Source organism: Anopheles merus, chromosome 3L (genome assembly GCF_017562075.2).
Source record: "Anopheles merus strain MAF chromosome 3L, AmerM5.1, whole genome shotgun sequence".
Taxonomy (NCBI): domain Eukaryota; kingdom Metazoa; phylum Arthropoda; class Insecta; order Diptera; family Culicidae; genus Anopheles; species Anopheles merus.
This window is the reverse complement of record NC_054085.1, coordinates 22,439,312-22,460,318: the sequence shown is the minus strand read 5'-3', so window position 1 is coordinate 22,460,318 and position 21,007 is coordinate 22,439,312. Positions and strand designations below refer to the sequence as shown.

Here is a 21,007-nt window from a genome sequence, read left to right as displayed (position 1 = left end):
TCGTATCACGCTTTGCATTGCTTTCCGAAACCCTAAATAAGAACCCTGCTAGAAATACAAAAACATAACTTAGAGTGTCCTTGATTTGGATAAATTGGTAAAGCTCAAAAGCAATGAATGAATAGCGATTGCTGCAGTGCTGGCCGCTCAGTATGACTCATCAAGTGTCGTAATACCAGGTTAATCACCAGTTTTTTGTGATACACTCTACATGATGACTCTCTTCTCTTCTCTGGCACAACAATCGATGTCGGTCAAGGGCTACCTGTATCACTAGTGGGCTTGGCTTTCAGTGACTTGTCCATAGCAGAACAGTCAGTCCTACGCATGATAACTAACTGTTTAATAAGCAAATTGAAAACATCTGTCATTTAAATAATGTTGGTTAATTAGGTTTTTTTTCCAAATTTCATTGAAACTGTTCTTGTTCTTTAGATATTCTAATAGAAGCATTTTAACTTTAACGTAACGTAAATAAGTCAATTAAAACGTCTTGGAACTACATGCTCAAGAATCTACCATTTTACCTTTAAGGTCGTAAAATCTGGATTTAACAAAATTGATATGTTTGGACCATAAGTTGTACTAATTGAATTCTTGGTTAATCGAATTAAATTTTTTTAAAGTGTTACAAAAATCTACTTTAAGTCACATGTAGCTTATAAAATATTTTATTTAGAGGCCAAATCACCAAACTTTATTCTAAATTGTATACGTTTTCGGAACATTATTTACCCCGTAAATGTTCATTTCATCGACTTTTATCGACTCTCTTCGTCGATCGGAATGTAAACAACGGGGCTCGTCTAACTACTTCGGCAGCTCATTGACATTGTGATTGTTTACCTTATTTTTGCTAACGCCTCTGCCAGTGAATTATGAAATTAGTATGGATGATTTACGCAAATTTTCGACCGTTTGTCGGTTTTGTTTGAGTAAAGATCACGAACAATTCGTTACCATCAGTGAGATTCTTTCCTCTTCACTTACCGTCGAGCTCATTGGACTGTTTACTGGGATAGAGGTCAGTATGATCCGGTTTCTTTTGTTCTAATGATTAACAAAACATATATTGTTCGTTTTATAGCTTGAAACGGCAAACCCCGTACCGTATGTAGTGTGTGGGAACTGTAGAGACATCCTGAATCAATCGGTCCAATTCCGCCACACTTGCGTTAGTAATGATGTACTGTTTAGAGAATTGGAATCGGGCAACAGTAATGATGAAACCGAGGCAAGGTCGAAGCAAAAGGATACCGGCTCGATTGAGATTGAAATTATGTGCCTAAAGGATGCATGTAAGGAGCGCAACGGTTTGAGCCAAGATCTAACCGAAGTGTCTTTAAATGATTTGGAAGGACTCGAGGAACAATCCGACGAAACTCTTATTAGCGACGAGGCTAACGAAAAGAGAAACAAAAATGAAAGGCAGTCAGAAAGCCTTACACCGTGCACAACAACCACAGCAGTTGTGTCAAGTAAATACAAAACGAAGGAACTGGCACGACCAAATTCAAAAAACAGCTATGCGTCACGTGTGGCAAACTGGTGCGCAATCTGTCATACCACGTTCGTATTCATACGAACGAGCCAACACTGTACGCTTGTCCACACTGTCCCACACAAATGAGAAATCAGTCGAATCTCGCACGCCATATACAAGCGGTACACTTGAAGAAAATTGTAAAATCCTGCGAACCGTGCGGGAGGGGTTTTGCTCACATCAACTCGTACAATGCGCACATGGTAAGAAGCACACTCTGTCTGAACTATTACCTCTTTGAACACGTTTGAATATATTCTTGCCTTTCTAATTCGCTAGCGATCACGCCACGGCATGGGTGAACCGTACAAGTGTGAAATATGCTCGAAAACGTTCAGACAACCTAGCGGCTACAAAAAGCACATTTCCTCCACACACACTAACGAACGGAACTTTCCATGCGCGATCTGTGGTAAACCGTTCAAGGATAAGTAAGTTCTGGCTGCTGCACCGTTTTCTAGTGCAATATATGTAACAGCTTAACGAAACTTCTGTTGCATTTCACAGGCAAGCGTTGAAGCTACACGAAAGTGTGCATTCCACTGATCGGCCGTACAGTTGCGCGATGTGCCCGAAGCAATTCAAAAGTTTAAGTGCCAGAAGGACACACGAGCTGACCCATGTCGGGGTCGTGTTTCCGTGCTCGTTATGTGCTAAATCCTATCAGTACAAATCTCTGCTTAATGCACATGTAAAGAAACATCATTCCGAAGCCTCTTGAGAGCAGAAACAACGTAGATCTTTTGTGAAAGGTTTTGAAATAAACGAAAGAAAATTTGAATTTTTACTAACCACCCTGTAAATAATTAGCTGTCACAGCAAGCTTGTAGTGACGTTTCTTCACAGCTGTTGGTGGTTGTTTACAAATAATTTACCTAGATGCGGGAGATATTTTAGTGAACTGTTGCGCTGTGCTGTCCTTGCTGTATTATTCCCTTTTACTGCATCATGGTGAATATAGTGCTTTGTATTTCCAACATTTGTCGGCTTTGTTTGGGCGAAGATGATACAATTCCCGCATCGGACGTTATGAATTCCTCCCTTACTAAGGAACTCATAGAAATGTTCACCGGCATTCAGGTATGATTTAGCCTCTAGCCTGCACATGATGTTTCGAGTAATTGTTTTGCCTTTCCGATGGTTCTACAGATTGACCCAGCAGGGACACTAGCGTACGCGATTTGTTTGCACTGTAAAGCTAGCCTACAGCGTTCGGTTGAATACCGTGACGCATGCCTCAACAATGACATACTGTTTAGGCAATTGTTTTTCTCAAAAGCCAAATCTATCAACGATCACACCGAAGAGACCAACTATAGCGCCAAAACAATGGTGTGGGATTCAGAACCGATTGAATTTATTAATCCAGCTACAGAAACCACACCGCTTGATGTAGAGGACGGTGATCAATCATCCTTCGAACAGTCGTGCCCGGAATTTGAACCAGAACAAAACGAAAGTCCCAATCCAGAATCGGTTGCAGCTTGCAAACTGGAAAACACCAATGAGCCGGAAGAAGCTCCCCAAAAACCGGGCCGTAAGCGAGCAAAACAGAAACAGCTGTGTGTGTTATGCGGCAAAACAGTCACCTACTTAGCACGACATCTTAATAGCCACACCAAGAACAATACCTACAGTTGTCCCCATTGCTCCCAGGCGCTTACGGACCATTCCAACCTAATGCGTCACATACGAGCGGTGCATCAGAAAAAAGTAATCATGTTCTGCACACCGTGTGACCGGGGATTTACGAGTAAAAATTCGTATGATGCACATATGGTAGGTCGGGGACGTAGAGTTGTTGCTTTGTAATCGTCATTTTTTAAATTGAATTTCTGTTCTTTACTGTTCTTTAGCGTGCGCAGCATAGCGTAGGAGAGCCTTTGGAATGTGAAATTTGCTCGAAAACGTTCAAACAACTGAGCGGCTACAGGAAGCATATAACGCTATTTCACAAAAACGAACGGAACTTTGGCTGTACGGTTTGTGGCAAGCTGTTTAAGAGCAGGTCGGTAGGCACCTACGTTTGCTTTCTTTAAATCCCGCTAATCTGTTTACTTTTACAAACAGACAAACACTTCAGCACCATGGAACGGTACACTCGTCGAGCCGGCCCTACGCGTGCGGGATCTGTTCGAAACGATTTAAAAGTCAATTTGCACGATCTACACACGAACTAGCACACAGTGGGAACATTTTCCCATGCTCGGTCTGCGATAAATCGTATCGCTACAAGTCACTGCTTAGCCAGCACGTCAAAAAAGTACATCCTGAGAATTGTTGAATCATTTTCATTATTGTTAGTCTTTTACATTCAAATTCAAATTCAAATCGAACTGTAATTGCGCATTTAAGAGGATTTTGTTCCTGATTTAAATAATTAAATGATGAAATTAAAACCATGCTGATCCGCTATGGCCGCCTCTTTCCCGCCAAATCCATCGACCGTTGAAATGGATTCGAAAATGCAAACAATAAAAAAAAATAAACCGGCAGCATGGCACGCTGCGTCTTAAGAACCACCCTGTCGTCGTGTTTGACATATCTCAGCTGGGGCATTGTTGTTAAACAAATTTATTTCCGTTCGAGATGGTGCACACTCTACGCAAAAAACTAAAATTTGTCGGCTTTGTTTGTGCGAAGAGCTGGACATCCTAGTTCCTGCCAAGAATGTATTTGATTCTTTGCTTACATCGGAAGACGTGGAACGTTTTACCAGTATACAGGTTTGTTTTGCACGTTGGTTTGTCTACGATCTTCAATTACACCTTCCTTTGGATGCTTTAGATTCCAACCGATGACAATGTACCTTACGTGATCTGCACCGACTCGAACCGGAGCAGGCATCGGAACCGTACAGCCAAAGTTCCGTTCGTTTTTGTGAAATAGCGTTATATGCTTCCTGTAGCCGCTCAGTTGTTTGAACGTTTTCGAGCAAATTTCACATTCCAAAGGCTCTCCTACGCTATGCTGCGCACGCTAAAGAACAGTAAAGAACAGAAATTCAATTTAAAAAATGACGATTACAAAGCAACAACTCTACGTCCCCGACCTACCATATGTGCATCATACGAATTTTGCTGCACTCCCATTTCTAGTCAGCTGAGTGTGCCAAAGTCGGCTGCTTCGAAAGCCGTTCGGTCAACCAAAAGCAAGCAAAATAAACCCACGAAAGCTACAACAACACCTCTAACAACGCAACAAGATGGTGTTTCAGGTACACAACAAGTACATGAAAGTACATTGCATCTTGATTGGCCGTATTTCACGAAACGTCTGTGTAACATATGTGGCCAGATGGTTACCAACTTGAAGCGTCACATGTTGAGCCACACCAAAAAAGCAATGTACGCTTGTCCACACTGTTCCACGAAACTGACTGATGGCTCCAATCTCGTGCGCCACATTAAGTCAGTTCATAAGAAAATGAGCGTTAAAACGTGTGAAATATGCAAGAAAGGATTTACGTATCAGGTCACCTACAACCAGCATATTGTAAGTCCTCTACTAGCATATTAAAATGGGGAAATTTGTTCAGCGTGTATGATAAAAAAAACTCCATTCATAGCTCACCACGCACGGTATCGGAGAAAAATTTGAATGCAAAATGTGCCTTAAACAATTCAACGGGAAGAGTACATTAAAAGATCATATCAACCGGATACACAGCTCACTAAGAAAATACGAATGCAAGTTTTGCAGCAAGCAATTTAAAACGAGGTTGGTTTGAAAGGCGGAAGAAAGCAATAGCAAAAGCAATAATATCATTCGTTCCTCTTTCAGTCGAGATCTAAGACACCACGGTCGAGTACATTCCGAAAACTGGCCGTATGCCTGCAGCATCTGTCCGAAGCGGTTTAAGAGCAGCTTCGCACGCAATACCCATCAACACACCCACACAGGTGTTAGATTTTCCTGCCAGCACTGCGATAAATCCTATCCATATAAATGCCAGCTTAGCATACATATGCGAAAGCTTCACCCGGAGTCGGTTGCCGAAAACACGGACGGATTCGTTGGAGTTAAAATTCAAAAAAAAACTGGCAGCACGGTACTAGTGATGGGTAATCTTAGGCGGAGTCATGGATCAACTCCGATTCCGGATCAGTTCGGATCAGTCCGGATCCATCCGGATCAATCCGGACTATTCCGTTCAGGTCGGAACAATCTGGATCAGTCCGGATGAGTCTGAACGAATCCGGTAGAGTCCGGGCGAGTAGTTCAGGTTGACGTTGCAATTGCTAATTCCCAAAATGACTGTCCATTAGCATTCAGTAAACTACTGATGAGTTCATTCACCTGCAAGTACGACATCAAATACGATACAGTATAAGGATGGAAATAAATGAATCGTAATTTTCGCGGTACCGTGAAAATCGCGTGTGACTTGTACTGTAATTTTGTTATAAAATCTGACAAACAGGTGAGATAATCGCGGTTCGTGTATGGACTCATCCGAGGTCTGGTGACGATTGAAAGTGCCGAGATGGAAATTTTTTATCAATTTGCGAATCAAATTACTTATTTCACATAGTTTACGCAAAATAAAATACAAAACTCGTTTCTCGATATGAATTTTCAAACAAATTTCAGAGTAAATCTCAAACAATACCGAAGTTGGGTATCACTGCGCAACAGCAGGCACGACTGGAGGCTCGAAAGATTTGGCAACCTATTCTTCAACTGTTCTACAACTGTTATAAAGGCAAGGCGCAAATTTTGCGGTACCGCAACGATCTCGGTTCGTGTATTCCCAGCCTAACCATGTTATTTCTATTTTAAATATTTCTTTCTTGCAATAATATTTACCTTTTTCGTCAGATAAAAAAAACCGTTTTTTCTTGTACTTTCTATATACTTCCCATTACATTCAATCAACATTGAAATAACCTTACTGTTTTTATACCGCCAACCTAAACTACTCGCCCGTACTCGATCTGACTCATTCGGTCGCTGCCAGGCTCATCCGAACTGAACCGAACTGATACGCACTGATCTGGACTGATAAAGATTCGGAGTCGACGAGTCCGGTGTTTTTTTTTTTCGTGCACCCAACCCCCTCCTCCCCGTTAATACAGACCGAGGTAACTCCGAATGCGATTCGAATGGGTGCCGTAGACGCATCGATCCGACTCCGGAAATAATCGTTATTTACCCATCACTACACGGTACGCTGCTAATCAAGAACCACCCTGTAGTCCTGTTTGACATATCTCAGTTGAGGCATTGTTGTTAAACAAATTCATTTCCGTTCAAGATGGTGCACACTCTACGCAAAATAACTAACATTTGTCGGCTTTGTTTGTGCGAAGAGCTGGACATCCTAGTTCCTGCCGAGGATGTATTCGATTCCTCGCTTACCACGGAGGATGTGGAACGCTTCACCGGTGTACAGGTTTGTTCTGCACGCGTAGCGTAGCGATCCTCAGTTACAACATTGTTTGTATGTTTTAGATCCCGGCCGATGACAAAGTACCTTACGTGATCTGCACCGATTGTAGAAGTAGTTTAAGAAAATCAGCTGCCTTTCGGAAGTCTTGTATACGCAATGATCGACTCTATTGCCAATTGTTCTCGGAATTGATCGTCGAGATTCGGAACGAAACGCATCGAAAGCAACCTTCAACGATTGTTCATCACACCGATGATGATATCGATGTTACGGTTTCCACCCATCCAGTTCATCGAATGAAACTGCCTGCTTCTGAGAACAAGCAGATAGTTAGAGCTGATAAAAAAGATTTGGAAAGCATTGAAACGGAAGCCACCCCTTTAAAATCAACACTCTCGTCTCCTCGCCCGGAACCGATGGTAATTGATGAAACAATCAACCTGCAGGACCCACCAATACGCACTAGGAAACGACGCAAAAAGTATGCGAATCGTCATGTGGAATACCTGTGTGACATATGTGGCCAAACGACTACCAATTACAAACGACACCAGCTGACGCACACGAAAGAAGTACGAATCCCTTGCCCGCACTGTCCGGTACAGATGACGGACAGCTCGAATCTTGCGCGCCACATCGAAGCCGTGCACATGCAGCTGATCATTAAAACATGCGAATTGTGTGGTAAAGGATTCAAGCATCATAACAGCTACAATGGTCATATGGTAAGCCTGTTTTGGGCTTTGGAAAAAAAACATGTGCCACACCAATGCATTTCCAATTTTTTTTTTTATCTTTCGTTTTCAGCGTGGTGTGCATAATATTGGGGAAAAATACAAATGCAAGATATGCTACAAAGAATTCAACAGTACGCGTAGCATACAGGAACATACCAGACGTCGGCATAGTATCGAATCTAAATTTGAATGCAAGGTTTGCGGTAAACGGTTCAAGTGTGGGTATGTTCAAGCGAAAGGGAAAGAATGGGGGATGTTAAAATACTGTGTTTTTTCTAATAACTATCTTTTTTTACCACAGAAGGTCGCTGTATATACACAGACGAGTACATTCCGAAAACCGGCCGTATGCTTGCAGCCTCTGTCCGAAACGGTTCAAGAGCAGCTTCGGCCGCAATACGCATCAACTCACCCACACGGGCATTATATTTTCCTGCCAGCATTGTGATAAGTCCTATCGATACAAAGCTCAACTTAACATACATATGCGAAAACTGCACCCGGAGTTGGTTGCCGAAAACACGGACGGATCTGGTGGACCGGATTAGAAAATGCAAACAATAAAAAATAAACTGGCAGCATGGCACGCTGCGATTTAAGAACCACCCTGTCGTCGTGTTTGACATATCTCAGCTGGGGCATTGTTATTAAACAAATTCATTTCCGTTCGAGATGGTGCACACTTTACGTGAAATAACTAACATTTGTCGGCTTTGTTTGTGCGAAGAGCTGGACATCCTAGTTCCTGCCAAGAATGTATTTGATTCTTTGCTTACCTCTGAGGATGTGGAACGTTTTACCAGTATACAGGTTTGTTTTGCACGGTAGATTCTACGATCCTCAGTTACAACTTAGTTTGGATGTTTTAGATCCTGGCCGATGACAACGTACCTTACGTGATCTGCACCGACTGTAGAAATGGTTTAAGAAAATCAGCTGCCTTTCGGAAGTCTTGCGTACGCAACGATCGAATCTATCAGCAAATGTTCTCACAATTCATAGCCGAGACTAGGCACGAAACGGATCGAAAGCTACTTCCTGCCATTGTTCACCGCAAATCGGAAGATGATTTCGACGAATGCGAGCATGAATTTCTCAATGAAATTGAAAATGTAAACTGCGATGATAATGGTTTAATTCTTGCCAGCACTGAGCAGTACATTTCTTGCGATGAAGAGCTGATTGAGTTGGACAATCGTCACGATGCTAGTGATACCGTTCTAGTGACACCGGCGGCCGTAAACGTTCGTGCCGGTAGAAGCAAAAAGCTCATACGCCCGAAAGCAAACAAAGCCGGCAAAAGGTCCAAGACGCTACGGCTAACGAAGCAGGCTGATACTCCCAAAGCATATTCACAAGAACAATCTTTCGTTCTGGATTGGCCATATTTGACGAAACAGCTTTGCGACCTCTGTGGCCAGATGGTTACCAACTTAAAGCGCCACTTGCTGAGCCACACCAAAGAAGCGATGTACGCCTGTCCACACTGCTCCATGAAAATGACTGATGGCTCCAATCTCGTGCGGCACATCAATGCGGTGCACATGAAAACGATCGTCAAGACGTGCGATGCATGCGGCCAAGGGTTTACGCATTACAACACCTACAACTCGCACATGGTAAGCACACGCTCCGATGCCTGCAGCTGATGCGAATTTAGCCAGCCAATTTGTATTTTCAGCGCACCAAACACGGTATCGGGGAGAAATTCAAGTGCAAACTTTGCCCTAAAATATTCAATCACAAGGGCAGCTTAAGGGAGCACATCAGCCGAATGCACACCTATGAAAGTAAATACGAGTGCAAGCTGTGCAGCAAACGGTTTAAGACCAGGTATGATTTAAGAAAAAATGAAATTAGTTCAGGTGGTCTTGTTCTTCTTGCTATCCGAACTGTTCCGAAACTAATAATTGAAATCTGTATGTTTTATTGTTTTTTTAAATTCCACTGCTCTACTCTCTTACTTCTCCAACACAGACGGGCGTTGAACATACACGGCAGGGTACACTCGGACAATCAGCCGTACGCATGCAGCTACTGCCCGAAACGGTTCAAGAGTGGGTACGCTCGCAATACGCATCAGCTCACGCACACCGGTATCACGTTTTCCTGCGAGCTTTGTCGAAAGTCCTATCGGTACAAATCCTTGCTCAATATACACATGCGAAAACACCACCCGGAGGCAGTGATCAAATCGGAAAATGCAGACGAAGGTGGTGGTGTAGATGAAGGAATTGTATAGATCGACGCATCAACAATGTGGGTAATTAAAATCGTTTAACAATAAAAAGTATGTTAAAATCAACAGACAACAAATTGCAGTTTTGCAATTAGTCACCCAAGTGCCACAAATCCACTAAACGAACACTAAACGGGTTCTAAACGGCTCAAGCTCTCAACCTAAACAGCATCTAAAAAGACTTTGTTTAGCAGACGATAAACGACTGATGCATTCTAAAAATAGCAAAAAATGCTACTGACGCGTCATCTGTTGGTGGAATAGCCACACAGCGGAGCTTTCTCATTCCCTCTGTACTGTTGTATGATCTCGCATTGAAGTTATGTATCGCTAGAACTAGAACGGTGATACGTAAATACTAAACTCTAATATGTACTATCAGAACATAATGAAGTGAGATTCGGATAATTTGTCGATGGTGTTTTTGAGGGTCAGGTGCAAGAAAGTGAGGCAAGTAAATCCAGAAATGTTGCCATTGAACAAATGTTGCCGCAACATATTCATAGACCCAGGCCTAAAGCGACTCTGACGACCCGTTGGTGCAACGAGTTCGGATCGAGTCGGGCCAAGGTAAGTTCACCTCACCATTTCACCGTGGCGTGGTTGCAGCGAGTTTGGGTCGACCCGAACGGTTCAGTAGGTGCGAGAAAAAGCATAAACAACTCCGACCCGTTGGTGAAGCGAGTTCGGGTTGGGTAGGGTCAAGGTAGATTCAATACCCGACGGGACCAACGGGTCCGAATCGCTTATGCTTTCTCGCACCTACTGAACAATTCGGGTCGACCCGAACTCGCTGCAACCACGCCACTGTGGAATGAACCCACCTTGGCCCGACCCGAACCAAATTCATTGCACCAACAGGGCGGAGTCACTTATGCTTTCTTGCACCTATCGAACCTACTTGTATCTTTCGGGTTCAACCGAACGACTCCGGTTTGCTTAGGGAACGGTCAGAACCTCGCCGCATGCGGCAAGAAAAGAGTTTCCTCAATTTTCTAGCTTTTCGAGGCTTTATTATGATATTTGGTTATTTCTTTATAGAGATAATCATTATATGATATGACTTTAGACTTTTGACATCGAAATAAAATCGCATGCGGCGATGCGGCAAAATTAATTGATTTTGATTTTGCCGCATTGCCGCATGCGGCAGATTCGCAAGTGCTGTCATTAACGTCAAATCCCATACAAAAGCTTACGGGAAAATCGCATGCGGCGAGGTTCTGACCGTTCCCTTACAGATGGCTACAACCCGATAGGTTTGGGTCGTCCCGGCCATCACTACTACACAACGATGAAAAGTTGTATTCGAACTTATTGAACACCCCGCACAACTGCGACTAGTCACCCTGTGCTGCCTTTGGTCCTGTGGCAGGCTGTCAAAACAACACAAACAACGTTTCGCTTCAGTGTGAATTGTGGCTGTTTTGGGCTGTTTGGTGTTTATCTGCCGTTCGCTGCTACCGTAACAGAAACCAACCATGGAGCTAGTGGTGCAGGAAATGTGGAACTTTTGTCGATTTTGTTTAAGCCAGGACGAAGATCTTCTTATCCCGATCAGGAACGCACTGGACGAGCACATCACGGTCGACAATATAGAACGATTCACGGGCATCGTTGTAAGTAGGAGGCCTGCCGATTGCCGATTGCCTTGTCTCCCGCGTCCCTTTCGGCGTTAAAATTAATGCCCGCGCTTGTCTTTGTAGATCGAACCGGACGAAAACATTCACGATGCCATATGTGCCGATTGCTCCATCCGATTGTACAAGTATGCTGTCTTCCGGCGGTCTTGCTTAAGGAACGATGCCTATTTACGTAAAATTTACCCACAAATGTGTGCTGATGACATACTGGATGAAGTAGATGCTGCAGCGGCTAATCACAGTACCGACCCGTGTGTTAACCGGCAGTTGGAAAGTGTCGTTCCGAAGGCATCCTCTTCCCGAGCGACGAGTGTGTCAGAAGAAGAAGTAGAAGAAGTAGAAGAAGTAGAAGAAGTAGAGGTAGAAGAAGAAGAAGAAGAAGAAGAAGAAGGATCTTCATGCTTCTCAAGCGAACAACCCACCACACAGTCGATGGTGCTCGCAAGCTCCTCTATCCCACCAGCGACCGATCGTGGCGTGAAGGATGAGCTAGTGGAAGAAGAACTGTACTCGGCTAACTACATCGCACCGGGCGAAGATTTGGACGATGACGCGCGGGGCTCCAGCGACGACGACAGCTTCATAGCGGAAATGTACAACGCCATCATGCGCAAACCGCAACGAGCCTACACGCAGTCAAAAATTGAGCAAGAGTACATTTCGAACGAAATGTACCACCTGCTGGACCTGTCGAAGTATCGGCGCCAGCGGTATCTGTGCGAAATGTGCGGGAAGATGGTGAGCGATATCGTGTCGCACATCGTCAGCCACAAGCAGGAGGCCCGGTACGCGTGTCCGCACTGTCCCGTCCGCATGACGCACTCGGCCAACATGATGCGGCACGTGCAGGCGGTACACGAGCGCAGGATAGTGAAGACGTGCAAACAATGCGGCAAAGGATTTACGCACAAAAATGGCTACGAATCGCATATGGTAAGAACGCAATTTGAAAAGCGATGTTGAATGGGCAAGGGAAATCCTTACACAATTACTACACAGGCAACAATCGTGCCATATGTTTGCAGCTATCACACCACGGCATCGGGACGCAGCATGAGTGCAAAGTGTGCGGAAAGAAGTTCAACCACAGGAGCAGCGTGAGAGAGCACATCAGAAGGTATCACGAAATGGAGAGTTACAGCTGCTCGTTGTGTGACAAAACGTTCAAAATGAGGTAAGATTTGCATCCGCACAACAGATGTACCCTGCACAATGTTATCAAACGGTTTTTACCGCTCTTTTGTTGTTTATTTGCAGGAGAGCACTTCAAAATCATCAGCTAGTTCACAGCACGGAAAGGCCGTACGCATGCCCGCGGTGTCCGAAGCAGTTTAAAAGCGCCAAAACTAGATCCATCCATTTACGCACGCACAGCGGCATCCAGTTCAAATGCACGCTGTGCGACAAAACCTATCGGTACAAAACGCTGCTTAATATACACCGTCGTAAAATGCACCCGACGGAAGGTCTGAGCAATGAGTGAATTGATCCACACACAAAACAAGAAATAAACGGTGAGAGCGGAACTGCAATTTTGTTGCCTTTGCCAATCCTGTGTCATCGTACGGTAGTAGTTGGAGAATATTTTCCCCCTGTTATTACCGGTTCACCAGGGCATCAACGTTACACTTTGGACACAACAGAAAGAAAGGAATACATTAGACAAAATGGAAATTTTTTGGCAGTTAGTGAGAAAACAAATAAATTACTGTGCACAACTGCAGCAGCACGCAGTACATGGGGAATGTTGACTATAGTCTTAACAGAACAAAAAAGTAAACAATGAAACGAAGATAACATTTAAACAGTTCGCTGCGTAGGAAAACAAAAATGAACAAGATAAGTTAAAAGTAATTATCACAAATAGTGATGGTTAAAGGTGGCAAACATCCGGAGTCAACTACGATCCGACTTCGATAATTCCGGAACCGACTCCGATCCCTAGGTCCGTCCAGTTTTATGCGGAGTCGCTCGGAATCGCCCGAAGTCGTCCGATGTCGATGGGAGTCGTTGGGAGTCGGAGTCATCCGGAGTTGATCCAAGTCGTCGGAGTCCTCCGGAATTGGTTTAAGTCAGAGTCGCCGGAGTTGACTGGACTGCGGGCGAATCCGGACGACTGCGTCTCTGAACGATTCCGAACGTCTCCGACTCCGGATGGAACTAGTGGTTCGGATTGGACCCGTAGTAACTGCCCTAGGCCCAAGTGTCCTTTCTGTTCTGCTTCATTACATCAAACTAAGCGATCCCGCCGTAATTAGTTCCACAGGTCCTAGAGTACATTTTTTATGCTTTGTTACTTAATAATGTTTCATTTTAGAAATTGGATTTTTTTGTTATATCAGCATAGAATTCATTGAACCTCCAGAATAGTTTAGAATAGTTATGTTCCATTCCTTGTTTCGCTAAATTAGACGTTATTTTATCAGTAACGTTCACATCGCTCTACAAACATGATTCACGATACGTTTACGGTTAAATTTGAAGGACATCGTGTAATGACGAATATCTATGTATAATGCTTAGATGTAATGTAAAATACAACTAAAATAGTGGAGGAAACGATTACCCTTCCGTTTCGTATCAAAAGTCCCACATGACAACGTTTTTTTTTTGTGTGATCATCATCTTGAATCATCTTGAAGCGATTCACTCGATCGCTAGATGGAGCCTAAATCGATGCTGGTGTAGGATTTTATTCCATGACCACTTTGGGACTCCTTACGACTTCGCCTAAACATGGGAATTCGGATGTTCCAGATTAATGTGCGTTAAGTAACTTGCTATTTTTGTTCTGTTTTTTAACAGATTTAATACATTGTCAAATGATCGATGGCTATAGTTTGGAATTCTGGTTTAAAAAGATCAATTAGAGATTTCGCGAGATATTTTAAAATTTGCATTATGGATTTCTGGCTAAGAAATCGCACTTAATAGTAGAATCGTTTTTATTGCGCACCTCGCAATTGTACGCCTGTTTGCCGTAGATGCTATGATACCAGCAGGTCCAGGAAACGGTACTACTCGAATCCTGCGATTTGGAGGTAGAAGCGGAGAGGAGTCGAAGCTCTTCGCTTGTTTTCATAATTTTATCCTTCAATGCAGTAACTTCTGACATTTGCTGCTTTGTGATTTTGTTTTGTTTGGCTCGTTCCTCCGCGCGGCGTAATTTCTCCAACATCTTGTCCGCCTTGGCAGCCAAGTCGTCGATTGAAGGTATCTCTACGGCATCGACATGCACACTAACGGCCGATTGTATCGAAGCCGGCAGTGCACGAAGCCAAACGTATTCGAGCAATGAATCCGGGCAACCTTTGCCCAAGAGACGCATTTCGGCTAGCAGCTCGGACGGCTTCCGTTCGCCAAGCTTCAAGGTGGTGAGCGGGTGAGGTGTGGTGGCGGGTGTCTGTTCTTCTACCGTAGGATAGCAGGCACGTACGGCAGCTTTGAGGATTTTGTACTTTTTCTTCGAGTTTAACGTACTACACATTTGGATCGTCTTGCGAACCATTTTGGCGCGGCTGCCTAGGCAAGTGATGAGCGCATTGTACCTGTACCTGTCCGAATAGTGGCCATTCATAATAAACGTGGCTTCCAAGGCAAGAAACCAAAAGTCAAGAAGTTCCGGTACAAAGGGTGGATAGAATATATTGAGCGAAGCTTTGTTTTTTTTGGGCACAGCAGCTGATGCTTCTTTCTTGGGCATGGTTGGCGGTTCAGCCGTTGGCGGCATATTTCCTATCAAACCACAAAACACACACACACAGTCTGCGCACTTTGTTTGGACGGCGTTGTGCTCTTGTTTCACCCGTTCTATCCTTGTTCTGCGAACGTATCACAATGTTCTCGGGATATTTTCTCACTGCGAGTTCTTTTTTACTATTATTTTATGGTAAAATGCCATAAAGGAGAAATGCCCATCCAGTCCCAAGATGTTCCGGTTCTGTGTGCGTGCAGACTGTTTGACGGTTGGCAAAGGGTAGCGCGTCGTAAGATGACGGCTTGAGGGCTTGTAATTCGCAACCACCCTGTGAAGATTTTGACGAATAAAAAAAACTCCACCGTTTTGTTGTGAACAAAAACATATGTTTGACGTTTGAATCTCAGCTGATATTTGTTTGACAACTAACCAGCATTCGAAATCGGGGATGGCGAATGCACTGCAAGAAATTGTGCCCATCTGCAGGTTCTGCCTGTGCGAGGACGAACAGCGCCTCTGTCCGATCACAGCAACCTTCAGTGCTTCACTTACGCACGCAGATGTGGAACGATTTACCGGAATACAGGTGAGCAGAAATCCTCGCTCTATGAAGAGATCGTATACGCTCTCGGGTGAACTCAAGAGATTGTGTGTTCCACTTTCAGATAAACCCAGACGAGGACTTTGCGACGTACGCCATCTGCCACGATTGTGCAAACAGGCTCAGAACGGCTGCAGAATTCCGATGCATCTGCTTAAGAAACGATATTAAATTCCAGGAGCTGTTCATGACGCTCATTTACAGTGCAGAGCGCGCGTACTATGAAGATTGGGAGTGTGAAGAATTATCGGACAATGATGAGAAGCAGGAGAAGGAGCAATTGAGCGACCATACAATCGGATTTGAAGAACTCACACTGGAGGGGTACAGTTATGATGAACAACAGCGCAGTCCAATCAGCTCGCCAGAATGCAGGACGATGATGCAGAGTTGTACTCTGCGAACTATATTACGCCCGGCGATCCGTACCATTCGCTCACTGACGAAAGTCGGACAAATACCCTCTTGCTAAGATCGGCAAAACAGAGAGAAAGTACACGAAGTGGCGCCGATCTGCTTGAAAACGTGCAGCCCAACGTTCGCCGACCGGGCAAGAGCAAGGGAAAGAAGCGGAAAATCCTAGATGCATCGATCGTTGATCAGAGCCCGGGCTACTACATTAAAAAGTACAAAGCGGGCCTCTGTGTGCGCCCGAAGACGCTCTGCGAAGTGTGCGGCGTGTTCGTGATCGGGGTACGCCGGCATCTGCTAAATCATCGGCAGGAGTCGCTGTACGGGTGCCCGCACTGTCCAGTGAAGATGAAGCAGAAGAGCAACATCATGGCCCACATCAACACGGTGCACTTTAAAACGGTCGGCAAAACGTGCGGCATCTGCGGGAAGGGCTTCGTACACCACAAAACGTATCGATATCATATGGTAGGTAGTGGAATGTATGATTCATACAAATAATGTCCAAATTATGATCTAAAAACCGGAGCTTCTTTCGCCCTCTCTACATTTTAGCTGACTCATGAATCCACTGGGAAAAGATTTGAATGCAAAGATTGCAGCAAAACGTTCAGCAATCAATTCACGCAGAGAGATCACTTCAAACGATTTCACAGCTTTGAATGCAAGTGAAAATAACGTGTTTGGTTACACTAGTTAAGATGAAAACAATCCGGAGTCGACTCCGATCCGACTCCGATAATTTCGAAGTCGACTTCGGATGGTAGGTCCACCCAGTATCATCCGGAGTCGTTCGGAATCTCTCGGAATCGTCCGTAGTTGTCCGGAGTCGACCAGAGTCGTTGGGAGTTGGAGTCATCCGGAGTCATTTCGAGTCGTTTGGAATTGTCCAGAGCCGTCGGAGTCGTTGGGAGTCGGCCAGAGTCGTTTGGAGTCATTCAGAGTCGTTGGAGTCGTCCAGAGTCATCCACAATCGGTTGGAGTCGAAGTCATCCAGAGTCGACCGGAGTCGTTCAAAGTCGTCCAAAATCGGCCGGAGCAGGCCGGATTCGAATCGGAGTCGTGGGTGCGCTCCAAAGAGCACATCACTTAGTTACGTAGAAAAAAAATAAATCCAAAAATATAATTAAAATCATTATTGCCATAAAAGTACACGCGTGTGCTGGAAAAGCAATCTTTTCTCTCGTCGCCGTACTCGTTCGGAACCACCCTGTGCGATATAAATGGGCGCCGTTTTGACAATCCGTTTCGTTGGAAATTTGTTTACCAACAATCCTTCTCTAGTTTTCGCCCGCAGTATGGCGATCGCATCGCAGGGGTTGCTAAACGTTTGCCGTTTTTGTTTGTCCCACGAAGACGAACGAATCATTCTGCTCGATGAGATCCTGGACGCGTCGCTCTCAATCGAAAATGTGCAACAGTTAACAGGAATTGAAGTAAGTTCGGCACGGCTGAATAGTGCGAAGCATTGATGAAGTGAGATTGAGTGAAGTAAAATTGCTTTGCGTGCTTCTACAGATATGTTCGGATCAAACAACGACGCAGGCGGTATGCTTGGAGTGCACGAGCAAGCTTAAAAAGGCTTCGGCATTCCGGAATAACTGCATCAGCAACGACTACCTGTTCCGGCAGCTCTGCTCAAGGTCGCGTTTCACCGACGTGCAAGGTGCTACTGATGATGTCCAAAACGATGATCCAGTCCTGGAGGATCCATTAGATTTTGAGATCACTGATCATATAAACGATGGTTTCACGCCTTCCGACGACGAAACGGACTTCGAACAGGATGATGATGATGAGCCAAATCGAACGCGAACGAAACGGAATACAAGCTCCACAAACGATGATACAATGGAGTACAGGGAAGCGGTCATCGCTTCCGTTGATTATGATGACGGCACAGCTATCTCGGAAACCAGTCCGCCTAAACGCCATGAAGACGAAGCAACGATGCAGCAGTCGACGGAACAAGACGATCCGCTCTACTCTGCCAACTACATAGAGCTGGGTGAACCGCCCGCTGATGGGGAGGAAGCCGTAGCTGCATTAAGTAAGAATGATAATCTTACCTGCTGGACTGGTTCACGCACCAGACGAGCCAAGCTCGTGTTAGTGCGGAACGGACAAGCTGGCAGTAATACTCGCGCTGCCACCTCGACGAGCATTCTATTTCGCCGCACCAAGCGCAAGCGTCAGAAGCCACTCTGCGAAACGTGCGGGAAGGTGGTGACAAACATTGCAACGCACCGTGCAACACACAGCAAGGAGATGGGCCACGCCTGTCCGCACTGTTCGATACGGATGAGCAATTCATCGAATCTGCTGCGCCACGTACAAGCCGTCCACCTGAAGGTGAACATAAAGACGTGCGAAATCTGTGACATTGGGTTCACCCATTACTCTACCTACCGGTCGCACATGGTACGTTTGGCGTTATCCTTTGGACGGAAAAAAACATTTTTTTTCTTTTTTTTTCTAACCCCAATGCTTTGCTTTATGTTTTTAGTACGCACAGCACGGGATCGGTGAGCTGCACGAGTGCCGGGTGTGCTCGAGAACATTCCCGGACGCCTGTGTGCTGCGAAAGCACGTGAAACGGTTTCATGGCGTGCAGGAGCACGCCTGTCCCATCTGTGGCAAACTATTCAAGATGCTGTATGTTAACGTGCTGTTAACGGGAAGCTTCTTATGCAGCTCATAACTAACGATTGCTTACGTTTTTACGTTACGTTGCAGCGACATGCTCAAGCGTCACCAGCTAGTCCATTCTAAAGAGCAGCCGTTTATGTGCAGCCAGTGCCCGAAGCGATTCAAAAGCGACACCTCCAGGAAAAAGCACGAGTTCACCCACAGCGGCATCCTGTTCGGTTGCTCCCTGTGTGGCAAAACGTACCGGTACAAGTATCTCGTCAATGCGCACATCAAAAAGGAGCACCCGTTCGAAGGTGGCGAAAACGACGCAGAAACGCCACCACACGGTGAGGGTACGGCGGAAGGGGAATCGACCGTTATCGAGTATGTCGAAAACTGAAGGCGCCTGGTAATATTTATTAGAAGTGAAAAGGTTGGAAGAAAAACGCGTGGTGTCGTGAATTGAAATACAGAAATCATTGTGCAAATGCTGCCAAGTTCATTTCTTTCATGCTCCCGCACGGGTAAAAAATCCAGGACCAGAATACTGTTTGCAGACCGAGTTGATAAAAAACGGGATACGTAGTTGCGAACATCCATTTTCCGACCAACCCTGTAGCTGAGCCTAGTGATGGTAGCTCCGGATTGGATTCGTGAATCCACTCCGACTCCGACGTTCTTAATTCGGATGCGACTCCGGAATAAATATGGCTTCGAATCAGGCTACTCCCGAACGAGTACAGATTCAATTGGCTACGATTGAATCCGGATTACTCAGATCGGATTCAAATGGCGACTATCGAATTCGTTTCACTAGTGTGTTAATTCGTAGAGCAAAATATTTATACACTACTAAAGCAAGCTTGCAAGCAACCCTAGCTCCTAGCTAATATTGCTGTATTCATAGCTACACAAATAAGGGTGCCACGGGACAGTCATCAACTCGAACGACTCAAAGGACCAAAAGGATGAATAGTTTACTAAAGATGATGAAATTTACCCAACAACTACAAGGCTCAACATTATTACATCCCAAAAGAGCACTCTCCCCAATAACTCCGGAGTTGATCCGGATTCGAATCCGACAGCAGCTGGATTCGCATCAATCCAAATCTGGCTGCAGACCCATTTTGTTCATCACTAGCTGAGCCCTTTCTTTGCTAAATAAACAACGCTGCAGCGAATCACCCTGTACTGTTGCGCCCTTTTTCTCCAACCAAAGGTGTGTGTGTATGTGCGAGCGAGAGTGCGCGCGAATTTGACATTTGCTGCAGCTATCGCACTGTTTGTCAACAAAACGTATTCCTTCGATGTGCTGAAACCGCTGCTGCGTTGCTCGGGATGGCGTCCATCAAGCAGGAAATATCGAACATTTGCCGATTTTGTCTAAACCAGGACGAAGAGTATCTCATTCCAATCGTGAAAATGCTGGACGCTTCGCTAACGATCGAGGATGTACAGCGGTTTTCCGGGCTTAAGGTGCGTGTTCCTCGCGACAGTGCTCGGTGCCTCCATGAAGCAACGCTTGCTAGCAAACCGATCAATTTGCTTTATTTTGCAGATAAGCACCGACGGCTACGTAACGTACACGATGTGCCTGGAGTGTACGAACAGTTTGAAAATTTCGGCCAACTTCCGTAACACCTGCCTGAACAATGATACGCTTTTCCATGAGCTGAGCAACGTGCTGGCGGCCAGTGCCGAGAGTACGTACGACGACACCGTTGAGTATCTGGAAAGCGAGTTCGATGAGGAGGATGAGGAACAAAAAGTGTACGAAGTACAGGAACAGCAACCGATGGACGTCTACACGATAGAGCAGTGGACCGGACCGTCCAGCCCAAAGAGCGACCCGGACGCGGACGTGCGGTACGAAGAGGAGGAGTACATTCTAGAGGGCACGGAGGGCATGAGTGTGAGCAACAGTGAGGAGGCGCTGGACCAGCTGGACGATTTCCGCTACTCGGCCAACTACATCGAGCTCGGCGAACCGATGTCCGATGATGACGGTGTAGACTACATGCTGCTCGAGCGAGATAGTGAATCTAGAAAGCGGGACCGAAAATCGAAACGAGGTAACGAGGTTTGGTAGGCCGATGTGGCCAGTGACAGT

The 21,007-nt window shown here is 45.2% G+C and overlaps 6 protein-coding genes across 7 annotated transcripts; 5 read left to right on the top strand and 1 right to left on the bottom strand.

Annotated features, from left to right (window-relative positions):
- The first annotated feature begins 849 nt into the window (after nt 1–849).
- Nucleotides 850–4,062, top strand: LOC121598798 (fez family zinc finger protein 2-like). The gene is made up of 8 exons (XM_041926083.1): nt 850–1,024; nt 1,088–1,746; nt 1,823–1,974; nt 2,051–2,295; nt 2,354–2,623; nt 2,693–3,322; nt 3,400–3,551; nt 3,614–4,062. Exons 5-8 carry the CDS (start codon nt 2,492–2,494, stop codon nt 3,825–3,827), a joined length of 1,128 nt encoding a protein of 375 aa, XP_041782017.1. The 5' UTR covers nt 850–1,024; nt 1,088–1,746; nt 1,823–1,974; nt 2,051–2,295; nt 2,354–2,491; the 3' UTR covers nt 3,828–4,062.
- A 193-nt stretch (nt 4,063–4,255) lies between these two features.
- On the bottom strand, nt 4,256–4,683 carry LOC121598801. Its single transcript, XM_041926088.1, has 2 exons — nt 4,600–4,683; nt 4,256–4,522 (listed from the first exon to the last, which is right to left on the bottom strand). The coding sequence occupies exons 1-2, from the start codon at nt 4,633–4,635 to the stop codon at nt 4,256–4,258; spliced, it is 303 nt and encodes a 100-aa protein (XP_041782022.1). The 5' UTR covers nt 4,636–4,683.
- Nucleotides 4,684–5,098: 415 nt separating this feature from the next.
- LOC121598797 (zinc finger protein 37 homolog) lies at nt 5,099–8,274 on the top strand. Of its 2 annotated transcripts, XM_041926081.1 has the most exons (7): nt 5,170–5,263; nt 5,327–6,284; nt 6,504–6,711; nt 6,801–6,938; nt 6,998–7,660; nt 7,743–7,894; nt 7,974–8,274. In XM_041926081.1, exons 4-7 carry the CDS (start codon nt 6,801–6,803, stop codon nt 8,218–8,220), a joined length of 1,200 nt encoding a protein of 399 aa, XP_041782015.1. In that variant the 5' UTR covers nt 5,170–5,263; nt 5,327–6,284; nt 6,504–6,711; the 3' UTR covers nt 8,221–8,274. The 2 variants fall into 2 exon arrangements, with proteins under 2 accessions (XP_041782016.1, XP_041782015.1); XM_041926082.1 differs by having other exon boundaries at nt 5,099–5,263; nt 5,327–6,711.
- On the top strand, nt 8,255–10,052 carry LOC121598796 (zinc finger protein 615-like). The gene is made up of 4 exons (XM_041926080.1): nt 8,255–8,482; nt 8,542–9,291; nt 9,354–9,505; nt 9,650–10,052. Exons 1-4 carry the CDS (start codon nt 8,345–8,347, stop codon nt 9,912–9,914), a joined length of 1,305 nt encoding a protein of 434 aa, XP_041782014.1. The 5' UTR covers nt 8,255–8,344; the 3' UTR covers nt 9,915–10,052.
- A 5,640-nt stretch (nt 10,053–15,692) lies between these two features.
- LOC121599498 (zinc finger protein 709-like) lies at nt 15,693–17,371 on the top strand. Its single transcript, XM_041927346.1, has 3 exons — nt 15,693–15,837; nt 15,917–16,731; nt 16,819–17,371. Exons 2-3 carry the CDS (start codon nt 16,222–16,224, stop codon nt 16,933–16,935), a joined length of 627 nt encoding a protein of 208 aa, XP_041783280.1. The 5' UTR covers nt 15,693–15,837; nt 15,917–16,221; the 3' UTR covers nt 16,936–17,371.
- A 64-nt stretch (nt 17,372–17,435) lies between these two features.
- Nucleotides 17,436–19,405, top strand: LOC121599497 (zinc finger protein 891-like). The gene is made up of 4 exons (XM_041927345.1): nt 17,436–17,699; nt 17,782–18,684; nt 18,770–18,918; nt 19,000–19,405. The coding sequence occupies exons 1-4, from the start codon at nt 17,487–17,489 to the stop codon at nt 19,292–19,294; spliced, it is 1,560 nt and encodes a 519-aa protein (XP_041783279.1). The 5' UTR covers nt 17,436–17,486; the 3' UTR covers nt 19,295–19,405.
- The last annotated feature ends 1,602 nt before the right edge of the window (nt 19,406–21,007 follow it).